This window comes from Mustela erminea, chromosome 10, assembly GCF_009829155.1.
Source record: "Mustela erminea isolate mMusErm1 chromosome 10, mMusErm1.Pri, whole genome shotgun sequence".
Taxonomy (NCBI): domain Eukaryota; kingdom Metazoa; phylum Chordata; class Mammalia; order Carnivora; family Mustelidae; genus Mustela; species Mustela erminea.
The window spans coordinates 84,497,674-84,517,314 of NC_045623.1; the positions used below are offsets into that span (position 1 = coordinate 84,497,674).

The 19,641-nt window shown below is 45.6% G+C and overlaps 1 protein-coding gene across 6 annotated transcripts in view; it reads left to right on the top strand.

Moving 5' to 3' along the window:
- CSMD2 (CUB and Sushi multiple domains 2) overlaps positions 1 to 19,641 on the top strand; it is a 601,873-nt gene that overhangs the window by 377,475 nt on the left and 204,757 nt on the right. For all 6 annotated transcript variants that reach the window (XM_032302441.1, XM_032302440.1, XM_032302436.1 and 3 more), the window contains exons 14-16: positions 3,205 to 3,531; positions 7,333 to 7,527; positions 18,508 to 18,646. In XM_032302441.1, the coding sequence (XP_032158332.1) occupies positions 3,205 to 3,531; positions 7,333 to 7,527; positions 18,508 to 18,646 (661 nt within the window). The remainder of the gene's footprint in view (positions 1 to 3,204; positions 3,532 to 7,332; positions 7,528 to 18,507; positions 18,647 to 19,641) is intronic.

A 19,641-nucleotide genomic window follows, 5' to 3' on the forward strand; every position in this document is an offset into this window, starting at 1 on the left:
TGCTTGGGAGTTGGAATGGGATGGGAACGTGAGGCACATGTATTCACGTCCCTGTGTTTTCAGATGGTATCAACCATTAAATACAGTTAACCCTTGAGCAACACAGAAGTAGCGGTGCCAACCTCTCCCCGCCAAACCCTATTCAGTCAAAAAATCCACATAGAACTTTTGATTCCCCCAAAACTGAACTACTAATAGCCCACTGCTGACCAAAAACCTTACTGATAACATAAACAGTTGATTAACACATATCTTGTATGTTATCAGTATTATATATTGTATTCTTACAATAAAGTAAGCTAGAGAAAAGAAGATGTTATTAGGAAAACCATAAGGAAGAGAAAATGCATTTCTAGTACAGTGCTATATTTATAAAAAAAAAAATTCATGTGTTAGTGGACATGTGTGGTTCAAACCTGGCTGTTGAGGGGTCAACTATACTCATTGATTCATTCAGCAAATATTGATTTTCTGATTGAGCACCTACAATGAATGCACCAAGCATTGTGGGAGCCACTAGGGACCGAGAGGAATCAAACAGACAAGATTTCTACTCTCATGGAGCGTATGTGTATGTTTTGGGGCAAGAGAGGAACAGATCATAAACAACCAAGTGAACAAGATAATTTTAGAGAGTGATAAGTAAAGCTACCATATACAGCTGCTCAAAATGGTGCCCCCGGAGCTTTGCAAGATGGCAACCTACTATGAAGGGTATAAAGAAAAAAGAATAATGTGATAGAGTCATGAAGTTGGGGGTGGGGACTCAGGTGATGTTAATTAAATTCTCCTCTGCTGCTAATGCACTTGTGCACATGCTCACAGTGCTTCTGGTGATCTTCCCTCTGAAATCATGGCACTTCTTTTTGCCTTCAGTCTGCCCTGGTGTGTTCTACTGGAAGGCAGACCTTGTGATTTTGACCCTTGGCTTCAAGGTCATTATCTCTGTTGGCTTTGGATTCCTCATGATCTGTGTTAAGGCTTGCAGCTGAAGACAGCCTGGCTGTCCCACTTTAGTGCTAATATAATGGTTAGGAGTTGAGAGGTCGATATTCAGCAAATTCTAAGGACACCCCCGTGGACTCCACTTTTGGGCCCAGTGGGCAGTACTGTTCTCATAAGAGGATGTTGAGGGGTGGCTAAGAGCTTGGCCCCTGGAGTCAGTTGGATTTGAACTTGCTGTTACCATTTACTGACTAAGCAACCCTGGCATATTACTTAATCTCTGTGTGCCTCATTGTCTTCATCTTTAAAATGGGCTACCAGCAAATTGTACTATTGGGACAGCTAAATTGACTAATGGATGACAGTGCTCAGATAGTGCCTGCACTTAGTAACCACCACTAATATGTTATAATAATCACTATTGACTCTATATTGTGTTGCCCAAAAGCTTTTTCATGTCCATCTCTCCCCTTGACTCAGACTCTTTCTATATCTCTAAAACATAAGAGACTACAGCGATAAGACTGAATATGTCTTAGGGACGTGGTTCGCTTTGCGGAATTGGATGGGAGGGCTTTGAGTAGCAGGTTGGAAAAGAGATGCCTAATGTAGAAAAGGGAAGGATGGGTAGAGTCAGGGAAAGGAAGGAGAAGCTCAACATAAAGAGTCACCAATTCCTTTGTTTTGTATGTATGTTTGTTTTGCAAGCATGATTTCATTATTGTTTTTTACCTTAGCTTCATTATAATTAATAAGCCAGATATTATGCTAACTTAAGTTTCAATATTATTAACACCAAACATCAATATAAATGTTATAAAGGGATTTAAATGTTTGTCCACATTAGTTTCTACCCTCTTTATACTTTTACATTTAAAAGTGTTTATTATGAGCCTATATCATTTTTGCAGTCAGAAAAATTAAATATTGTTTTCATTTTGAAAAAGTATTACCCCCAAAACCTATTACTCGAAAACAATTTTTATTCAGGGGCTCATGTCCAGTCTTCATCCACGTGTAAATATGTAATAGCTATAATCAGAGATATACATATAATTTTATGATCTACTGTTTTACTTAAAATGATGCTTAACGTTCTTCTTTCTGCAGGGTCATATTTATCACTTTAATGATTTCGTTCAAACAGCATCACATTAAAAGCTATAATTTACCTCATATTATTAGGCTGGCATATAGGTTGTTCACATTTTTTTTCTCTGTAATAAAATTATGTCACTATAAACATCTTTGTCCATGCAGCTCTTTTTCTTTTGAATTAATTCCTAGAGATTAGTGAGTCAGAATATTTGAGTAGTTTTGTGGTTGTTGATAAGAATTCATATATTCCCTTCCAAAAGGATTATATCAACTTTACAGTGCAACCGGCAATAAATACATATGAGTTTCCAAGACGCCTCAACAATATTGGGCTGTATATTTTTTCTTTATTTTTTTTTTTTTTACTAGTGAAATGGACTGTTTTCATATTAATTCAGTTTTGCTTTCTGTGAATCCTGTGAGCATACTCTTTGCTTATCTTGGTGATGGTTCTTATGCAGTTATTAAAAGCTCTAATTTAATATTGATATTCACCCTTTGGCATATTTGTTACAATTTTTTTCATTCTATTATTTTCCCTCTTAATTTTGGTTTAGTGTTTGCTTATTTGTTTGTTTTTCCATTTATAGCACTTCCCTTGCCTCAACCTTGTTCCAGGGTCTGTTAGTCACTGGCATGAAAAGTGTTTAAAATAAGGAATTCCAGAAGAGTGTGTCCTTAAGATAAAGTAGCAGAGAGAGCAGGAAGTAGATAGGGCATGGAGATAAGGCACCATCACCTCTTCCCTAGGATTCTTCCAGAGCTTTGGTTTCTGCAAGAGAGTGTTTAACCAGCACCTCCTTAGCGTAGTTTTGTAGCTTTGAGGTTGCCCAAATCCTCGGGGCATACCTATCATTAAAGAGGGGAAATGGACTTGGCATGCCTTGACCCTGGTTAATACCCAGGGGATCAACAGCAGTTAAGAGGACCAACTCCTCCATGTCTGCAGTTTGCCAGAGGGACCCTTCCCAGCACCGTGCCCAACATGGAGCCCAGCATGTCTCCCTCCAAGATCTCAGAGCCCAGTCGGTCCAACCCAACCCCGGTGTTACGTTTCTTTCTATTGCTCTTTAGGCTAAGGAAATACACCCCGTGCCAACCCTCTGTAGCCCAGGCAGAACGCCAGGACGCACCCTGACCTCCGTGGCTCTTCTCTTGCAGTTTCCTGCTTTTTCAACTTCACCAGCCCCTCTGGGGTCGTCCTGTCGCCCAACTACCCAGAGGACTATGGCAACCACCTCCACTGCGTCTGGCTCATCCTGGCCCGGCCTGAGAGCCGCATCCACCTGGCTTTCAACGACATCGATGTGGAGCCTCAGTTTGACTTCCTGGTCATCAAGGATGGGGCCACGGCCGAGGCCCCCGTCCTGGGCACCTTTTCAGGAAACCAGCTCCCTTCCTCCATCACAAGCAGTGGCCACGTGGCCCGTCTCGAATTCCAGACCGACCACTCCACCGGAAAGAGGGGCTTCAACATCACCTTTACCAGTGAGTCCCCGCTCTGTCTCCAGAGGACCATCCCTCAGAATGCTGGCCCCTGAGTATTGTGGAGGGTGCCCGAAGGGAGGAGCACTGATGTGGGTGGGCCAGTTCTAAGGGCTTGGTGGGGTTGCAGGGCCTCAGCATGGGGTTCCACCATGACCAGAAAAGCAGAAAGTCTGGGCTGCTGGCCAGGGTGCTCTTTTCAGTGGAGTTGCTCTCTTGAGCATTTCTTTCCTAGAAGTGAAATATGTAACGTAAGAGGAGCCTGGAACCTTATTTCTCCCACCCACCCTCCCTCTCCTAGAAGGCCCAGTGAGCACCAGGAAGGCCCCTGAGAGAGCAAGCCTGTGTCATCCTCTCATTGTTACCTGTCCCTCTCAAGGTGCTCCCCCACTTCCACCCCATCCCGTCCTCGAACACCTGCTGACTGTTGACTTCAGGTACTCCCAAGTGGCGTTCACACTTCACTTTGCCTACTTCCCACCCCTGCAGCTGAATCAGAAACAAAGGTCCGGAGCAGTGTTTCTGCATGGATCTGAGGCTTATAGCCTTGTTGTTGGGGCAGTTCCTCATTCCCTCTCAGGGCCACAATCCAAAATCTATCACCTCTGGTTTCAACCCTGGGCCCCTTCTCTAGAAGCAGCCTGAAGCTAAGTGGTAGTTCTTTGCATTTCTGTGTCTCCTGGGGCTATAGTGAGGAGGGGGAGGGGAGCAGAGCTGGGAGACCAGAAATAGCAAGCTGCCAAAGGTAGCAAGAAGAGCTTATTGGGTCATAATAAGCTGTAGACCCAGTGAACTCAGCCAGTGGCGAATAGTCAAATGGGGCTGAAGTTGGGTCTGCCTGTTCCTCTTCCAGGGGCTGCTTGTGAAATGCAAGCCCCCGGTTCCTGCCCCACCCATGCATGCAGACACTCACGTAGTCTGGTTCATTTTGACAGAACTGATCTCCTCCCAGCCCTCACCCCACTCCCTTGGCATAAAGGCCTTGCTTCCTTGTCCCACCTGTCCCTGGAGTCTAACTGAGCTGGGACTATTGGGGACCTCAGATTCCAAGGAACCACCCAAGCTAAAGCTCTCTCCCAACACTCTCTTCAGCACCTTCTTCAGGACAACAAACTTGCTAGAAACCATCAGTCTTCTCAGGCCTGCCTCTTCCAGGGTGTACCTATTCCCACCATCCACAGTTAGGAGGAAGCAGAACCCAGTCCATCTTCCCTAGTCTTCCCAGTCTAGCACAGTGCTCTAGCTTCTAGATGATCAACCTCTATCCTTGCTTTACCATGAGATCATGAGCTCTGGAAAGGTACGGGTATGTGTGCTTATCTTCTTATCCCTTCTGCCTAGCGCAGAGTCTGGACGTGGTAAGGATCAGTATTGGATGGAAAGATCTATGAGTGACTCATACCCTTTTCCTCCCTGGTGGGAGTAGGAAGAGGGGTGAGAGGTATCCCAGGGAGCCCCCCTTTCCATGATGGTCAGGGCTAGGAACTCTGCAGGTTCAGTGTAGGTATGAATATCAATAGGAAGCCTGGGACAAAACCGGCTACTGAGACTCCTGGCAAAACCAAATCCCAGGGAGTGCCCACTTTCCAAAAAGCAGCAAGTGCCGAGTTCTTGGTGGGGAGCGGAAAAGGAAGGCAAAAGGCAGGGGCCTGACCTAAGTGAGAATCCAGATTTTGCCTAACATTCCTCTTCAAAGCTTCTCCACCACCATAAAAATGACACACGGCCAACACATGCATACTCAACAAAATAGAGCAGGTCAAAGAAGTACTACCTACTACCCCAGAATCCCCCCACCCAGAAATGATTCTTGCCTGCCTTTGCTGAACACTGCTGCAGACATCAGATATTTCTCTATGCACTTATAGAGATAATTTGGGGGGATACGTAGACCTAATTGTTTTATATTTGGGCCCTGTTGCAAAATCGTAATCCCTAAGGGGATAAGGCCCCATAATCTACATGTTTACAGGCTTCACAGGTGATTCTGATGTAGCTGGTACAGCACTAGCCCACCGACAAGTGTCCAGGAACTGGGACACAAAGCTTCTCGGTCACATGCAGCCAGTGATCATCTAGGATGAGCCTGCACCTGCCCAGCGTGAGGAGCTCACCTCACAGACAGCTTCACCCCTAGTGCTCCTTAGAGTAAAGCTAATCCTTCTTCCACATGGGGCACTTGGACCAATGATGATGGCAGGTGCTGTCCCCAGGGCACCTGCCATTTGAGCACCTCTATGCTTCCCACCGCCAGTGCTCAGCAGAAACATCAGTAGCTAAGCTCTGTCTACCCCTTCCTCATGCCAAGAAACTGAGGTCTGAAAAGGCTCTTGACTTAGAGCTTTTGCACCCTGACATTGGAAGTAGCTTTGGAGTCCTGCCTGTATGCGTGCATGTGCAACTGAGATTTTTAGGAGACATGTATGGACTTCTGGGCCCCAAGCACCACTCTTCTTCCCAGGGCATCTTTCTAAATGTCAGGGCACCCTCATAGTCATCGTTCCTCATGAAGTAAGGTGAGAAGCCTAAAGTCTGGAATGACCTGGGCTTTGCATTTCAGCGGGAAGTGCGTTGGGGTGTCTGCCGAGGCTCCACAAGGGATCGTCCCAATCATCCCCACATCAGATGCTCCCGTGACTTGCTTTGGTAGGAAGGATCCCCAGATTTGCAGGTCTCTTGCCTCCAGCATGATCCATCCTTCTGTTCCTGGTTGTACAAGTGTTTCAATCACTAGTGAATTTCAGAGGGTTGCAAATTGAGTTCTTAATTTAAAGTGGCACAAGCCCACATAGCCAGGGAGCCTGGCCTCCTGGAAAGCACCATCCGCGCAATAGCAGGGTTGCAGAGAGGGTGTGGCTCAGAGATTTGAGCTCCAGAACCGTGGCACCCTGGTGGAGGCAGGCTGGGAACGTGCTCCGGGGAGACGGAGAAGGAATAGGAAGAAGGCAGCAGACTCATACTCAGGGAGTACTTGCCATCTGTCAGGCGCGTCCCAAACATCTCCACTTTCAAATTCATATCAACTTTCCTTTTATTTCTATCCTGAAATGACCCTGCCAGGGAAATATGGTCTCCATTTTATAGGTCAGGAAACAGAGACTCAGCAAGATTACGTAAGTCGCCCAGAACCGTGTAACTAACAAGAGGCAAAGCTCAATTAAACCCGCAAGCACTCTCTTTCCTCTGCCCCATTCCCACTGCATTATCATTGCCTGGATGATGGAGCGAGAGGCTGCCTGACAATACACAAGGAAATGAGGGAGATGGCTTCAGACAGGGTTGAGTCCAGGGCACCTACTTTATGATGCTTAGTGTCTATTAGTGTCACAGGACTTGGAGCCCAGCTCATCTGCAGCATAAATGATCCCGTAACTGTCTGAAGTTAGGGAAGTGTGGAATGGTTGTGGCAGTAGGTCGGAGCTCTGCTCCTAAGCCATGCTGGGCCTCAGTTTCCTCATTTGTAACCTGGGTAACCAGGTCTACCTCATGGAACCATTATATGATGGAAACGAGCTGACATGAGAAATACTTAGTCCGCTGCCTGACTCATATATGTTCATTAGCACGTAATTGGATTAGATGCTCAGGAAGGCAGGAGATCAAGTTTAACAATCACCTGCTTTCTGCCCACTGTGGCTCACTGGTTCTGGGGCATCTGGCTCTGTCTCCAACATGGCAGGTTCTTGTGGAAGCGACGGGGGTCTAGGATTGCCTATCATAACAAAGCTTGTTTTCTCTGTGGTGGGGGGGCCCCATCTGCTCACCAGCTCTGCTTAATCCTGTCCTTGATCCCCATCCACACAGCCTTCCGACACAACGAGTGCCCAGATCCTGGCGTTCCGGTGAATGGCAAACGGTTTGGTGACAGCCTTCAGCTGGGAAGCTCTATCTCCTTCCTCTGTGACGAAGGCTTCCTCGGGACTCAGGGCTCGGAGACCATCACCTGCATCCTGAAGGAGGGTAGCGTGGTCTGGAACAGCGCCGTGCTGCGGTGTGAAGGTAAGTGCCTGCCAGGGCGGGGGACTGGGGACCTTCGGCTGGAGAGAAGGCGGAGGGGGCCAAGTGACACTTGTCCATGTGGTCCTTCCTCTTTTCCCAGGACCCAGGTCCCCCTCTCACCCTCACACTGGGACAGCAGGGGCTCTATAAGATGACAAAAATTTACAATTTTTATAGCACAGAAATTTGAATTATAACCAGAGATTAACCTGGAGAAATGCTGGTTTTAGACAGTCAAGCACCAAAAACACCTCTTGCTTCCACTGAGAACTCTCTCAGTATCAAAGCCATTAGGGGCACTTCTTCCAGCTCCTGCCCAAGGAAGCGCCAGGAGCCCAAAGCCTCGGCAGCGCCATGGTTTGAAGTCTTTCAGGCCCCCTGGCACTCACTTCTCCATGTTTCCCCGGTTCCCTGGGACGTCTCCCTGCCTTGGCCTTCACGCTCCTGTTAAAGGCTGCCTCCATATCCTTGCTGTCAGTCTTCAGGAGGCTGAAGGCAGACCAGTCAGGAGAAGCACAGCTTGAAGCAAGTGAGGGTTATTATGGTGTCACCTTAGTCCAGCCTGGCCACACAAAGTAGGTTTGATTCAGGCTTAGAGACCAGCCATCTGCTCCCCCAAACTGCAGGCACTTAAAACACGAAACATGAAAGCTTCTAGAGGGCAGGAATCAGGCCACATCTGCATCCCAAGCACTGTGCCTGCCACAGAGCAAGTCCTCAGTAAAATTTATGACTGACAGATGAAAGGTGAGCATCCACCGGCCCCTAGAAGGCAGTGACCATGGACATGGAGCCAGGGGCTTGTACTTCTTCACTTTGGAAAGCCAGAAATCTGCTTCCTCTCTTCACGTGATGGACAGAGATGGAGACCTAAATGACCTCTCTCCATACCCAGTCCCCAAACCCAAATCCTTGCACCCCAGCCAGCAGGTGGGAAGGATGGGAGAAGAAGAGGGGAGCGTTAGAGCAAGCACTGCCCCAGAGCTGATGGGTGGGGGAAGGGAGAGGAGAGACCGCTGACTGCTCAGTGCACGTGGCAGAGGGTCTGCAGTTAAGGTAGGCTTTCAAGTCCACGGAATCCTGGCAAGTCACCTTGTCCTTCTGCACCTCTGTATTTTCCAGCTGAACACAGAAGGGAGGGGATGAGAGCAAGGTACATTATATAGGGCAGTTCCTGGCGTAAAGTACTCAAAACGGTTGGCTTTGCTGCCCCTGGATTGTAAGCTCCATGAGGTTAGGAGATCTACCTTGCCTCACAGCCACATAACCGGCAAATTGTTAGACTCTTAGATGCTCAGCCAATACTGGTTGATAAATTACTGAATGGATGAATGAAGGAAAGTCCTTTTAATTAGGTTAGTCTCTCCCTAATGGCCTCCAGAGCCTGACTCCCACCAGACTGCCCTTGGCCTTCACCCTGAAATTTACAGTCTGAGGCACCCTGAGCAAATGACTTGACCCCTTCGTGCCTCTGTAACCCCATCTATACGGTGCCATATACAGCAACCTCCTCACAGGTTGTTGTGAGCACCCACTGACCTTGGACCCACGTCTGGCAGAGAGGGAACGATTGATTAGTGTTGGCCATGAGCATGATTTTAACCATTTCTTCATGAGGCCAATCAGATGAATATCACTCCACTTTGGGGGGTTCAAGTGGTATCTTTCCATCCTTGCAGGCGCCTGCCCCAATCATGTCATGAACAGACTATTTTCTGCCCTCCAAATTCCCACAATGAGGTCCACACAACATCACAGCCATTTTCCCCAGTGAAATGAGCTTTATTGGAAACTCCATTCTCAGCCATGGAACTAGCAGGTGAAATCATGCCATCGCTGACAACAGTGGGGTCATCATGCATGTGTGATGGAATCATTTGTGGGTGAAGCCGATGACACTGCAAAGCCACTGTGCAGAGCCCAGGGTCTGGAGGATTGTCCACTTATCCTTTAGGCTGCCCTTCATTCTCCCTTATTCTCTCCCTTGACCTCTTTGGTTGTCCTTGTCTTGGTCCATCTCATCCAAGACATCTTCCCTGCTGTCTCTCACTCACTGGATCTCTCCCTTCTCCTAATTCCTTTTGTTCTTCGGGGGCCGCTACTGGACCATGCTGTTGGATGCTTGGTCTCACCACCATTTCATTTTTCTTTACCAGTTCCCTGACCTTTGGTCCTGTATCCCCACCAAGATTCTCTTCCAAGGCAGAAGCCTAGGCTCCCAGTGCCCCAAGCCTGTAGGGGCTCAGTTCCAGTGGAGCTGACCCCCCCCCACCGAGGAGACACTAGGGCTTGGTAACTGCAGACCCCACTTCTTGGCATGGGCCGCCCTCCTGAATCAGGGACCCCTAGACCCTACTTCCATCAGCGCAGTGAGATACTTGAGACCACGTATAAGTGCATGAGAGGATTAGACCCACTGTTACATGGGCAAAGTCCTAATTTTGTAACTAAAACTATTCCCTTGGGAGGATGGGAATGCTGAGGTTGGAGGACCACAGGCAACCAGGCATAGGGAGCAGCCCATTGGAGAGACAATGAACTTGGCACAGGGGAGAGTCTGCTCAGTTTCCTCAAAGGGGTGGGTATTTGCTGCCAAGCTGGTTTTTAGGAATCTGGGGAGCTGTATATCCAAGAGCCAAAGTCAGAGACCCTACCTTGGGTGGCCAAACCCAGACTGAAAACAGTGGAGTAGATGGGGTAGAGAAGCCCCTGGGATTGGCCCCTCTGTGGCTCCTTTCCCCTGTATCCCAGCATCGGGAGAACCCGGCTTTGTAATCAGCATCTTTTGTCTTTTCCATTTTTCTAGTTTTGTTTTTGATTAAGTATCCCCACCTTGTGGACAATTAAATGCAAAAGCTAATGGTCTTTTAAAAAATCTTTTAATATATGCCAAGAGCCACTTAGCTTTTGAGAGGCTATAATGGGACAAAGGAGAAAATGGCATCTTCTCCTAAATTTAGAAAGAAGGATGATCATCTGGTGGCTCTAAGGCACAAGCCGGCAAACTTTTCCTTAAAGGGCCAGCTGGGAGGTAGCTTTGGCTCTCCGGGCCATGTGGGTCTCAACTCTGGTACCGTGACTCAAACACAGCCATAGACACCACTTAAGTGGATGGGCTGGATTTGACCCCCGAGCTGTAGTTTGTTGACATCTTGTCTAGAGAACAGAGGACATAGGGGATTCATATGTTTAAAGTCAGCAATATATTTTAAAAAGTCTTCCAGGCAGTGAAGGCATCTACACAGGTGCGCCTGATTATCCCTCTCCCCTTCCTTGTCGTCGTCGTCTTCTTTTTTATTTTTTTTTCCCAGAAAGAACCAAGTAAGCATACCACACTAGGATCAGTATTTTACAGGTGTCCTTTCATGTTAGCCTAGCACCCGGTAGGAAGCAGGTGTAGTTGCAGTCCCCACTGGAGCCCAGAGAGGTTAAGTCACTTGCCCACAGTCCTCCCAGCTTGTCAGTAGTGGAGCCACAATTCAGACCCAGACTCTTGGCTACACTGTTTCTGTATTTTTCTGGGATTATTTCACTACAGAGAATATAATTTCAACCCTGGTTATGAAATACTTCTAAGTATGCACAAGTAGAATAAAAAGCAAGTTTCACCTTTTCCTATCCCAGAAGAAAATTAAAACAAAAGGAAACATAGTGCCTATTGCAAGAGACAGAGAAGACAGGACACCCCATGGAAGTATCAGAAATTGACAGCATAAAACAAAATGACAGCTGTAAAACAAACATATCAGTTATGACAGTAAAGGTAATTAAACTCCCTATTAAAAGACAAAGAACCTCAAACAGGGTTTTTAAAAAAAAATGCTGCTTATATAAGAAATACACAGAGGGAAAAGAAATACACAGAGGGGGAAAAGGAGATAAATTATCTACAGTGAGTGTGTATTCTCATTTTTATAGTAATATTTGGTAGTTGCAAAAAATTTAAGCAATACATAGTGAGATAAAGTTCAAAGTGAAAATTCTCATTTCCCCATCCTGCTCCCTAGAGGAAAATGTTTTGACTGTTTGGTGTAAACATGTCCACATTGTTTTTCTCTGCTGTATATACCAGATGTGTTACTTTTATAATCAGAAAATTAAAAAGTCCTATAAAAAAGACAGAAGGCCAGTTCTCCCCATTCCCACAAGAGGAATCCAAGTGATAGTTGTAGCTCATTTAGACCTCCAAGGAAGAAGTAAGGGTAGTTAACTGAGTTTCTAACATTATCTCACTGAGTCTTCTGGCCACTCTCGGGAGAAAGATGTTGTTAGGCTCCAAGCACAAGAAAGCTGCAAACCAGCCAGGTGAATTGACCAGCCTGAGATCCCGCAGCTGATAAGAGTTAAGCATTTACTACATGTTAAATAGGAGGCCAAGTGCTTTGCATACATTGCCCTACTGAATCCTCATGACAACCGTGGAGGTAAGTACTGTATTGTCCTCATTTCACAGAGGAGGAAACTGAAACACAGAGTAGTTACATAACTTGCCCAAGGTCACACAGCTAAATGAATGGGAGAGTCAGGATTCCAATCCAAGTACTCTGATTCCAGACCATCACTTTGAATCCTCTACTGAGGTCTGACTGACTCCAAAGTTCACTCACCTTTCATGCTGCCACAAACAGTGGTGTAGCAGGCCACCAGAAAAGGCTTTCATGAGTTCTGGTTGTTCACGCTAGACATGTCCTCACCTAAAACCCCTCCACGGCTGGGCATTCCCATGTCCACACCCACAATGGCTAGCAACACAAGCTCTGGAGCCAGCCTGCTGGGTTTAAATCCTGGCTCTGCCACTTCCTAGCTGTGTGTTTCTGGACCCATTAGCTCTCTGTTCCTGTTTCCTCCTCTCTGAAATGAGGCTAATACCAGTACCCCCCCTCATGGTTGTTGTGAAGATGAACATACAGGAAAAGAAAAAGGGCACATAAATCAGTGTCCGGCACCCGTGAGGCTCAAAGAAGACTAGTTCTTCATATTCTTGTGTTCCATCACTGTGCCCAGTTGCTCCTGGCCTGGCACGATGTTAGTGTCCGTCATGGAGAAGCTTGGTGTTTTAGTCATCTCGTGCCATTGTAACAAAATACTGCAGACTGGGCAGCTTGGACAATAGAAATTTGTTTTCTCTCCATTCTGGAAGCTGGAAATCCAAGGTCAAAGTGCCAGCAGGTTTGGTTTCTCCTGAAGCCACTTTTTCCTTGGCTTATAGATGGCTAACTTCTCACTGTGTCTTCACATGTCCTTTTCTCTGTGTGCTTATCCCTGGTGTCTCTTCTTAGAAGGACACCAGTCCTGTCAGGGTCACACCCTAATGATCTTATTTAACCTTAATCCCTACCTCTTTAAGAACCCTATTTCCAAACAGTCATACTGGGGCTAAGGCTTCAACCTGTGAATTTGGGGGGACACAATTCAGTCATAATACCTGGTCTTCTACCTTTCAACCAGTGTTTCATTCCTTTGACAAAGTATTTATGGAGCACCTGCTGTGTGCCAGGCACTGGGTCCCTTTGTCTTATCCCTGCACTCTTAATCTCTATTCAAGGCAGGAAACCTCCCCCTCTTTTCTTTCATTGTGCGTGTGAGTGTGTATGCTGTGTGAGTTTGAGTGTGTGCATTTTCTTTTTTTGCCCCACATTCTGAGTGGAAAATTTCAAACAGAATTGATGCACCTATGTGCCCACTGCCCAGCTTCACCAGTTACAAAGTCATAGCCTGTTCCATTGCATTCATACCCCTACCTGCTGCCCCTGCCACTCCCCCACTCTAGGATTATTGGGAAGCAAATTTCAGGCAAAATAGCCCATCCACAACATTTTAGTGTGTATCTCTAACAGATAAAAAGAGCCCTTTATAACATAACAGCAATACCATCATCCTAAAAAAGTAAAAAAAGTTACTTAATACAATCAAATTTCCATGATTGTTTAACACTTTATTTTAAAGATTTTTTTAAAAAATCAGAATCCTGCTTAGGTTCACTCATTACAGGTAGCACATATGTGTCAGCTCATTTAACCTGTGGACCTCTGTGCCCACGCCTCTGATATTTTGTGGAAGAAGCCAGGTCGTTTATTCTGAGGTGTCTCCTGCACTCTGAATTTTGACCATTATGTCCCTGGGAGGTTGTTTAACATGATCCGTTCTCTCTCTTATATTTCCTTTAATTGGCAGTAGGATCTAAAAACCTAATCAGATTTAGTTTCCATTTTTCAACCAGAATGTTCTACGGGCAGGGCTCTGTGCCACCATCAGAGACGCATAATGTCTGGTTGTCTCTCATTTGAGGATGTTAGGAGCCAGCGATGGGATTGCAAAATGCCCACATGCTATCATTTCATCTTCTTTTATAAGCTGGAGTATTTAAAGAAAACTCGCCCTCATCAACTATTTGGTTACCCTGAGGTACAGTTCATGAAGGAAAGGCAGAGAAAAACTTAATTATTTTCCTTTATTTACCAGTTTTTATTCAATGAGTCGATTCCCTGACATAAAGTTGAACATTTTTAAATACCATTATGGTTCAGGGTGCTTAAACATATTTTATATAATTAAATCCATTGCAGTTATCACTCTAACCGACATTCCAACTGTCCCATTGGCCAGTGGGTACCTTTCTGAAAGTGGCCCAACCTCATTTTGAACATTTTCTTTCCCTGACCTGGAAGCAGCCATTTCTCCAAGGAGCCCTAGTCCCTTTTCGGTGGAAAGTGATACTGACAATCTGGGCGCTGGGGATAATTATTCCTATTGAGTTGGCCCTTGTCTCTAAGGCATTCCAATGAACAGAGCTAAAGAATCTTTTTTTTTTTTTAAGATAAAAATGCATAATGGGTTTATTTCATTTCAGATGTAAGAATACTTCCTTTTTTACTTTCTTGATGTCATATCTGTACCTGCTTTCATTCCTGCTGAAAATTCCAGTTCCCTACAACATCAGCATGATTTCCCATTCCCTACTGCACACCCAAGACTCACAGAATGACACAGCCACTACAACATCAGTGTGATTACTGAAAATGGTTTAAGTTGTTTTACTTTCAATTCCTCTCATTCCTAGACCCAACTAGGGATGGCTGTGTTTTAAAATCTCTTTCGCTAGTTTCTTCATGTGCGATTATGCCACCAACTGACACAGTACTGTATTCATTTATTTCGCTCTGCTTTTGAGTTTTGAGAGCTTGCTTATCAAATTTAAATCTTTCTCTTTAGTTGTGAAAAATATTTACATAGTTCCAAATTTAAACCTCTGAAAGAAGATATATTCTGAGAAAGTCTAGCTTTTATTCCTTTACTCTCCACCCTGTTCCCTCCTTCTTTCCATAGATAATCTTGAGTTTGGGCCTCATTCTTTCATCAGTTGTTATAATATGAGTCAATGTGTGTGTGTGTGTGTGTGTGTGTGTGTGTGTGTGTGTGTGTGTCTCCCACCGTCTCTACAATAAATGAAATCATAGGATTATTTTTTACCTCGTTGCCTTGGTTTTTATTCACTTACTAATATATTCTGGGGACCACTCCGTGACATTATATAGACTATCCCTCATTTTTGTTTACAGCTGCCCGTCCATCTTGTTGATAACTCCAGTTCATTCAGTCCGCTCCCTATTGCTGCCTCCCATTTGGGCTCTTTCCATTCTTTTGCTACTATAAATCACGCGGCTTTGTATAGCCTTGTACATATATATGTCTTTTCATAGATTTGCAAGAATATCTTTGGGATAGAGTTCTAGAAGCAGGGTCAGAGAGTGAATGCATAGGAATTTTGCTATATATTACCAAATTTCTTTTCACAGGAGTTGTGCCATTTTGCACAACATTTTCCACCAGCAAGGTGCTAGAATACCTGCTTTCCCTGAGTCTCATGTGTCCTTGAACTCAGATTTTGTCTATGTGATGGATGAGAAGTATTCTCTCATTGCAGTTTTAATATATATATTTCCTTAGAATGAGGTTGAGCATCTTTTCAATTGTTAAGGAGACATTGCATTTAGGATCCTTGCCTACTCCTCCCGGCCTGACACCTGTCACCGTGAAGATGAACCAGAGAATATGAAGGACTGAATGCATAGAGTGGTCATTTGAGCAGCACATGAGCAGGAGAAAAGAAGAACCAGCAAGGCAGTAAAACAATACACCAGAGAAAAGCAAAGTGGTGACCAAAGGCAGGATTTGGGTTTCCGTATCTGGAGATTTTAGATAGGGTTTTGTTATTTTTTTTTTTAACAAAATTTACATTTTAGTTAAGTTGAAATAAACTACACAAAATTGATTTGTGCACTGAATGGAGGGTATCCTAGACAGAAAGTGACCATGTGATCTACAGTTTTCTGGAAAGTAAGTAAGGAGATCACAGTCCACAATCCAAGAGGCTGGACCTGTGCTGAATTGAATCCGAGAGAGAGTCCCTTTTCCTACTGAGGCTATGCATGGGAATCCAAGGACTGAGTAGTAGCCCCCTACAAACACACACCTCCAAGGTCTCACCTGTCCAATGGACAAAGAGAGGAATGTACTAGCAGGTTCAGTGAGAGCAGGGATGGGTCTTAAAAACTGGGGTTACCCAGGAAGTGACAAATACCCTTGTGCAATTTACTCCCTCAGTGTTTTTATAAATGCTGTGTTATTACTTAATTTATCCATGTCTTAACTTACTGAAAATGGGGTGATAATCCCTACCTACAAAACGAGAATAACAATAGTACCTGTCTTTCAGTGTTGCAGTTGTCACAAAGATAATCCTCGTCAAGTCCTGATGCACAGTGAACTCTCAATCCCAGTGAGCTCATTGCTGCCAGCCGTGGCTGTAGTACCATTATGCACTGCAGGTGGATTTGGAGACAGAGGTCCTGAAGTGAAATCCCAGCTCTCACTTCATTACTTCTTGATCTAGTCTCTTAGCCTACTTAGCCTAAGTTTTCTCATCTATAAAATGGGCATAATAACTGCATAAATGTTATGTGGTTTTAAATGAAATAGTACACATAACGTAGCATTGTAAGTCATTGATATGAGTTTCTACTCATATCATTTGTATTACTGTTCTTAGGTTAATTAAAGTTCCTAATGTAACACTCTGTTAAGAATGCTTGACAATCAGAGTACCTTGGTGGTTTAGTCAGTTGAGCCTCTAATTCTTAATTTCAGCTCAGGTCATGATCTCAGTATGGTGAGATTAGCCCAGTGTCAGGCTCTGTGCTCAGTGGGAGTCTGCTTGGGATTCTCTCTCCCTCCCCCCCACCCCCCACAACCCCCCCCCCCGCTCTCTAAAATAAATAAATAAGTCTTTTAAAAAAGAATGTTGACAATTATTTTCAGTCTTTCCAAGAAGTTCATAGAATTGAGAGAGGAAGGGTGCAGTATATTTGATCCTGTTTTATGAAACTGATTAACTAGGGAAACATGCAAAAACAACAACCAAAAAAAAAAAAAACAAAAAACTGCAGAAAAAAACAGCTACTGAGTAGCTCTTCATTTTCTTCCTGGTCTTGTTTAGGACATTTTTGGCATCTGATAGCTCCATAGTAAGGAATTCCAAAGGACCCAGGGGTTCTTCGAAAAGTGGAAGGCTGCTTAGTTTTGGATCTCTGGATTTATGGTGTCTTCCTAGGTCCGAGTCCAGGCTCTATCACCAACTAAAGCAGAGCTGGTTGCTGCACCTCCATAAACCTGTCCTAGCTGTAAAATGGGGAGATTAATAGCGCCACCCTTGCAGGATTTGTGTTCTGTGAAGAGTGAGCATGACTGTCCCTGTGAGTCCATGAATGGCCGTGGTGGTGACGATGGCCACAGTGTAGGTGGTGGTTGGTGCCGGCATCCTCCTCGTCGGTCCTGGGGAGGTACCAGGTGGGTAAGGTTAGAGTGCGTTAACTAACAAGCCCCCAATCTCAGTGCCTTAAAAACAGGAATTGGTACTCACATAGGCTGCCTGAGCTGCATGTTTAACACTGGCCATCAGGGGGCCTGCCCCTTTGTCACTTAAAGGCCCAGCCCGAGGGGACTTCCATCCTGACACTTGCTGTCACTGTCTACGAGGCAGAAAACGGCAAATCTGGCGCCAGCTCCTCAGCTTTTCCTGTGGGCGGAACGCGCGCCACTACTGCTCTCGTGTGATTGGTCAAAGTGGTCACGTGACCTACAATAACTTAAAAGGCATGCAAGATGAAATCTGACCACCTACCAGAAGGAGAAGGACTGGGCTCGCTCTGATGAGCACCGCAAGGGCCAAGGGTCCAGCTGTAGGAGGAGGCGACGGTGAAGGAAGGGTGCTGGTGGGAACAGGAAGCTGAGGGATGGGAAGAGTGAGACCCACCGACCAAGGGACTGAGAGGACAGGCGGAGCAGGATCAGAAACATGTCTGCACTACCCAGTGTCTTGTGGAATCACCTGCCATGAACCACATTCATTCATCCTTCCATGCATTCATGCATTCATTCAAGCAATGATTACTGATTCCTGCCATGAAGGGATAATTGTGTGCCAAGCTCTAGGCTAAATGCTGGGGACTCCAAATTTGGAAAGACCATGAACAAGGCCCGTGCCCTCAAGGAACTTACAGTGGAGTAGGTCACAGCCGAGCTCCGAGTTGAGCTTGGGGATCTGCTCACTGCCATGCCAGAGGTGGCGGGATCTCTGCTTTTGCCGCAAGCCTGATGCAAGGAGTGAAGAGGAAAGGAAAAACCAGTGCAACCCAAATATTAGCTGTACTTCAGCCCTCCTAGAATGACAGAAGACTTTGTTTAAAGGATTATTTTTATTTCTCCCCTCTGGCCTTTAATAAAAGTCCAAATGATGTAACTGAGCATGTCTATAAAGGTCCCAAAAGACAGAACTCACAGTTTATATAGTTTATGTAATTTTCCATAAAAACAAAAACAATACTTGTTGGCAGATAACATTTTATAGAGAAAGTTTTTATTTGTTTGTTCATTTGTCCCCCCCAACACAAGAAAGTTGTTTCTCTCCCTTCTGTTCCCCAGCTCCCTGCGGTGGTCATCTGACTTCGCCCAGTGGCACCATCCTGTCCCCGGGCTGGCCTGGCTTCTACAAGGATGCCCTCAGCTGTGCCTGGGTGATTGAAGCCCAGCCAGGCTACCCCATCAAAATCACCTTCGACAGGTGCCTGCAACCACAGCCTTGGAGGGAACAGAGCCAGGGGTGGGGTGGGGGGCTAGATTTCTTAGGTGTGGTGGTGGAGGGGAGCCTGGGGTTGAGGGCGGAGGACCAGCATGCTCGCTGAAATGTTAGCAAAGTCAGAGAACATTGGAACAAATTGCCCTGGGTGGAGACAGGCCACATGGGCTTTGTGCTCGGCCTTGGTTTCACCTCAGTAGTGGGGTTTGTGTTGTTCATGACCGGAGGAGTGAGCAGAAGGGTGGGTAGGGTATCACTTGGGATGTCAGAGCCCTTCTGTCCCCCTCACACCCAGTGACAGAGAGTGGGCAGATAGACACCATCAGATGTTGAAGCAGGCATTGGCATCTGAGGAGTATAACTCTAAAATTTGCAGCATAGGAAGGCAGCTTCCTGACCTTTGACCCAAATCCTGCTCATATGCTACATTTCCTGTTCCCACCCCAGGCATGCCCCTTCAGTGGGGAAAGTAGCCACCCAAATATGAGCAGAAACTTCTTCCAGACAAAGCATCCATGGCCTAGAATAGCAGTGCTCAAACCTTTCCATGAGAGTCCAATAGTAAATATTCTAGGTTTTGTAAGCCACCCGTGGTTATATGTTGCATATTTTCTGTTTTCTTTAAAACATACCCCTTTATAAATGTTAAAAACCATTCTTAGCTCTTAGGCCATACAAAAACAGGCTATAGAATAGATTTGGCCCTGGGCTATAGTTTACTGAATTCTGGCCTAGAACATTCTGACCCCTCCATGAGACTAGTCGTGCCTTTAAGTCTGAAGATGTGTCTTGGCTCAAGCCACAGGGAGGACTGAGAGAGTGCCGAGCCATCGGAGGCAGGGGAGAGGCTAAATGTAGTGGAGAAGGCCCTTCCCTATTACTAATGAATGTGTGCAGATTATATTAAAATGTCCCAGCCTGCCAAAATCTGGTTGTTCTGAAGTCCTGGGCCAGGTAGGGCCTTTTTTCGTTTGCAAGTT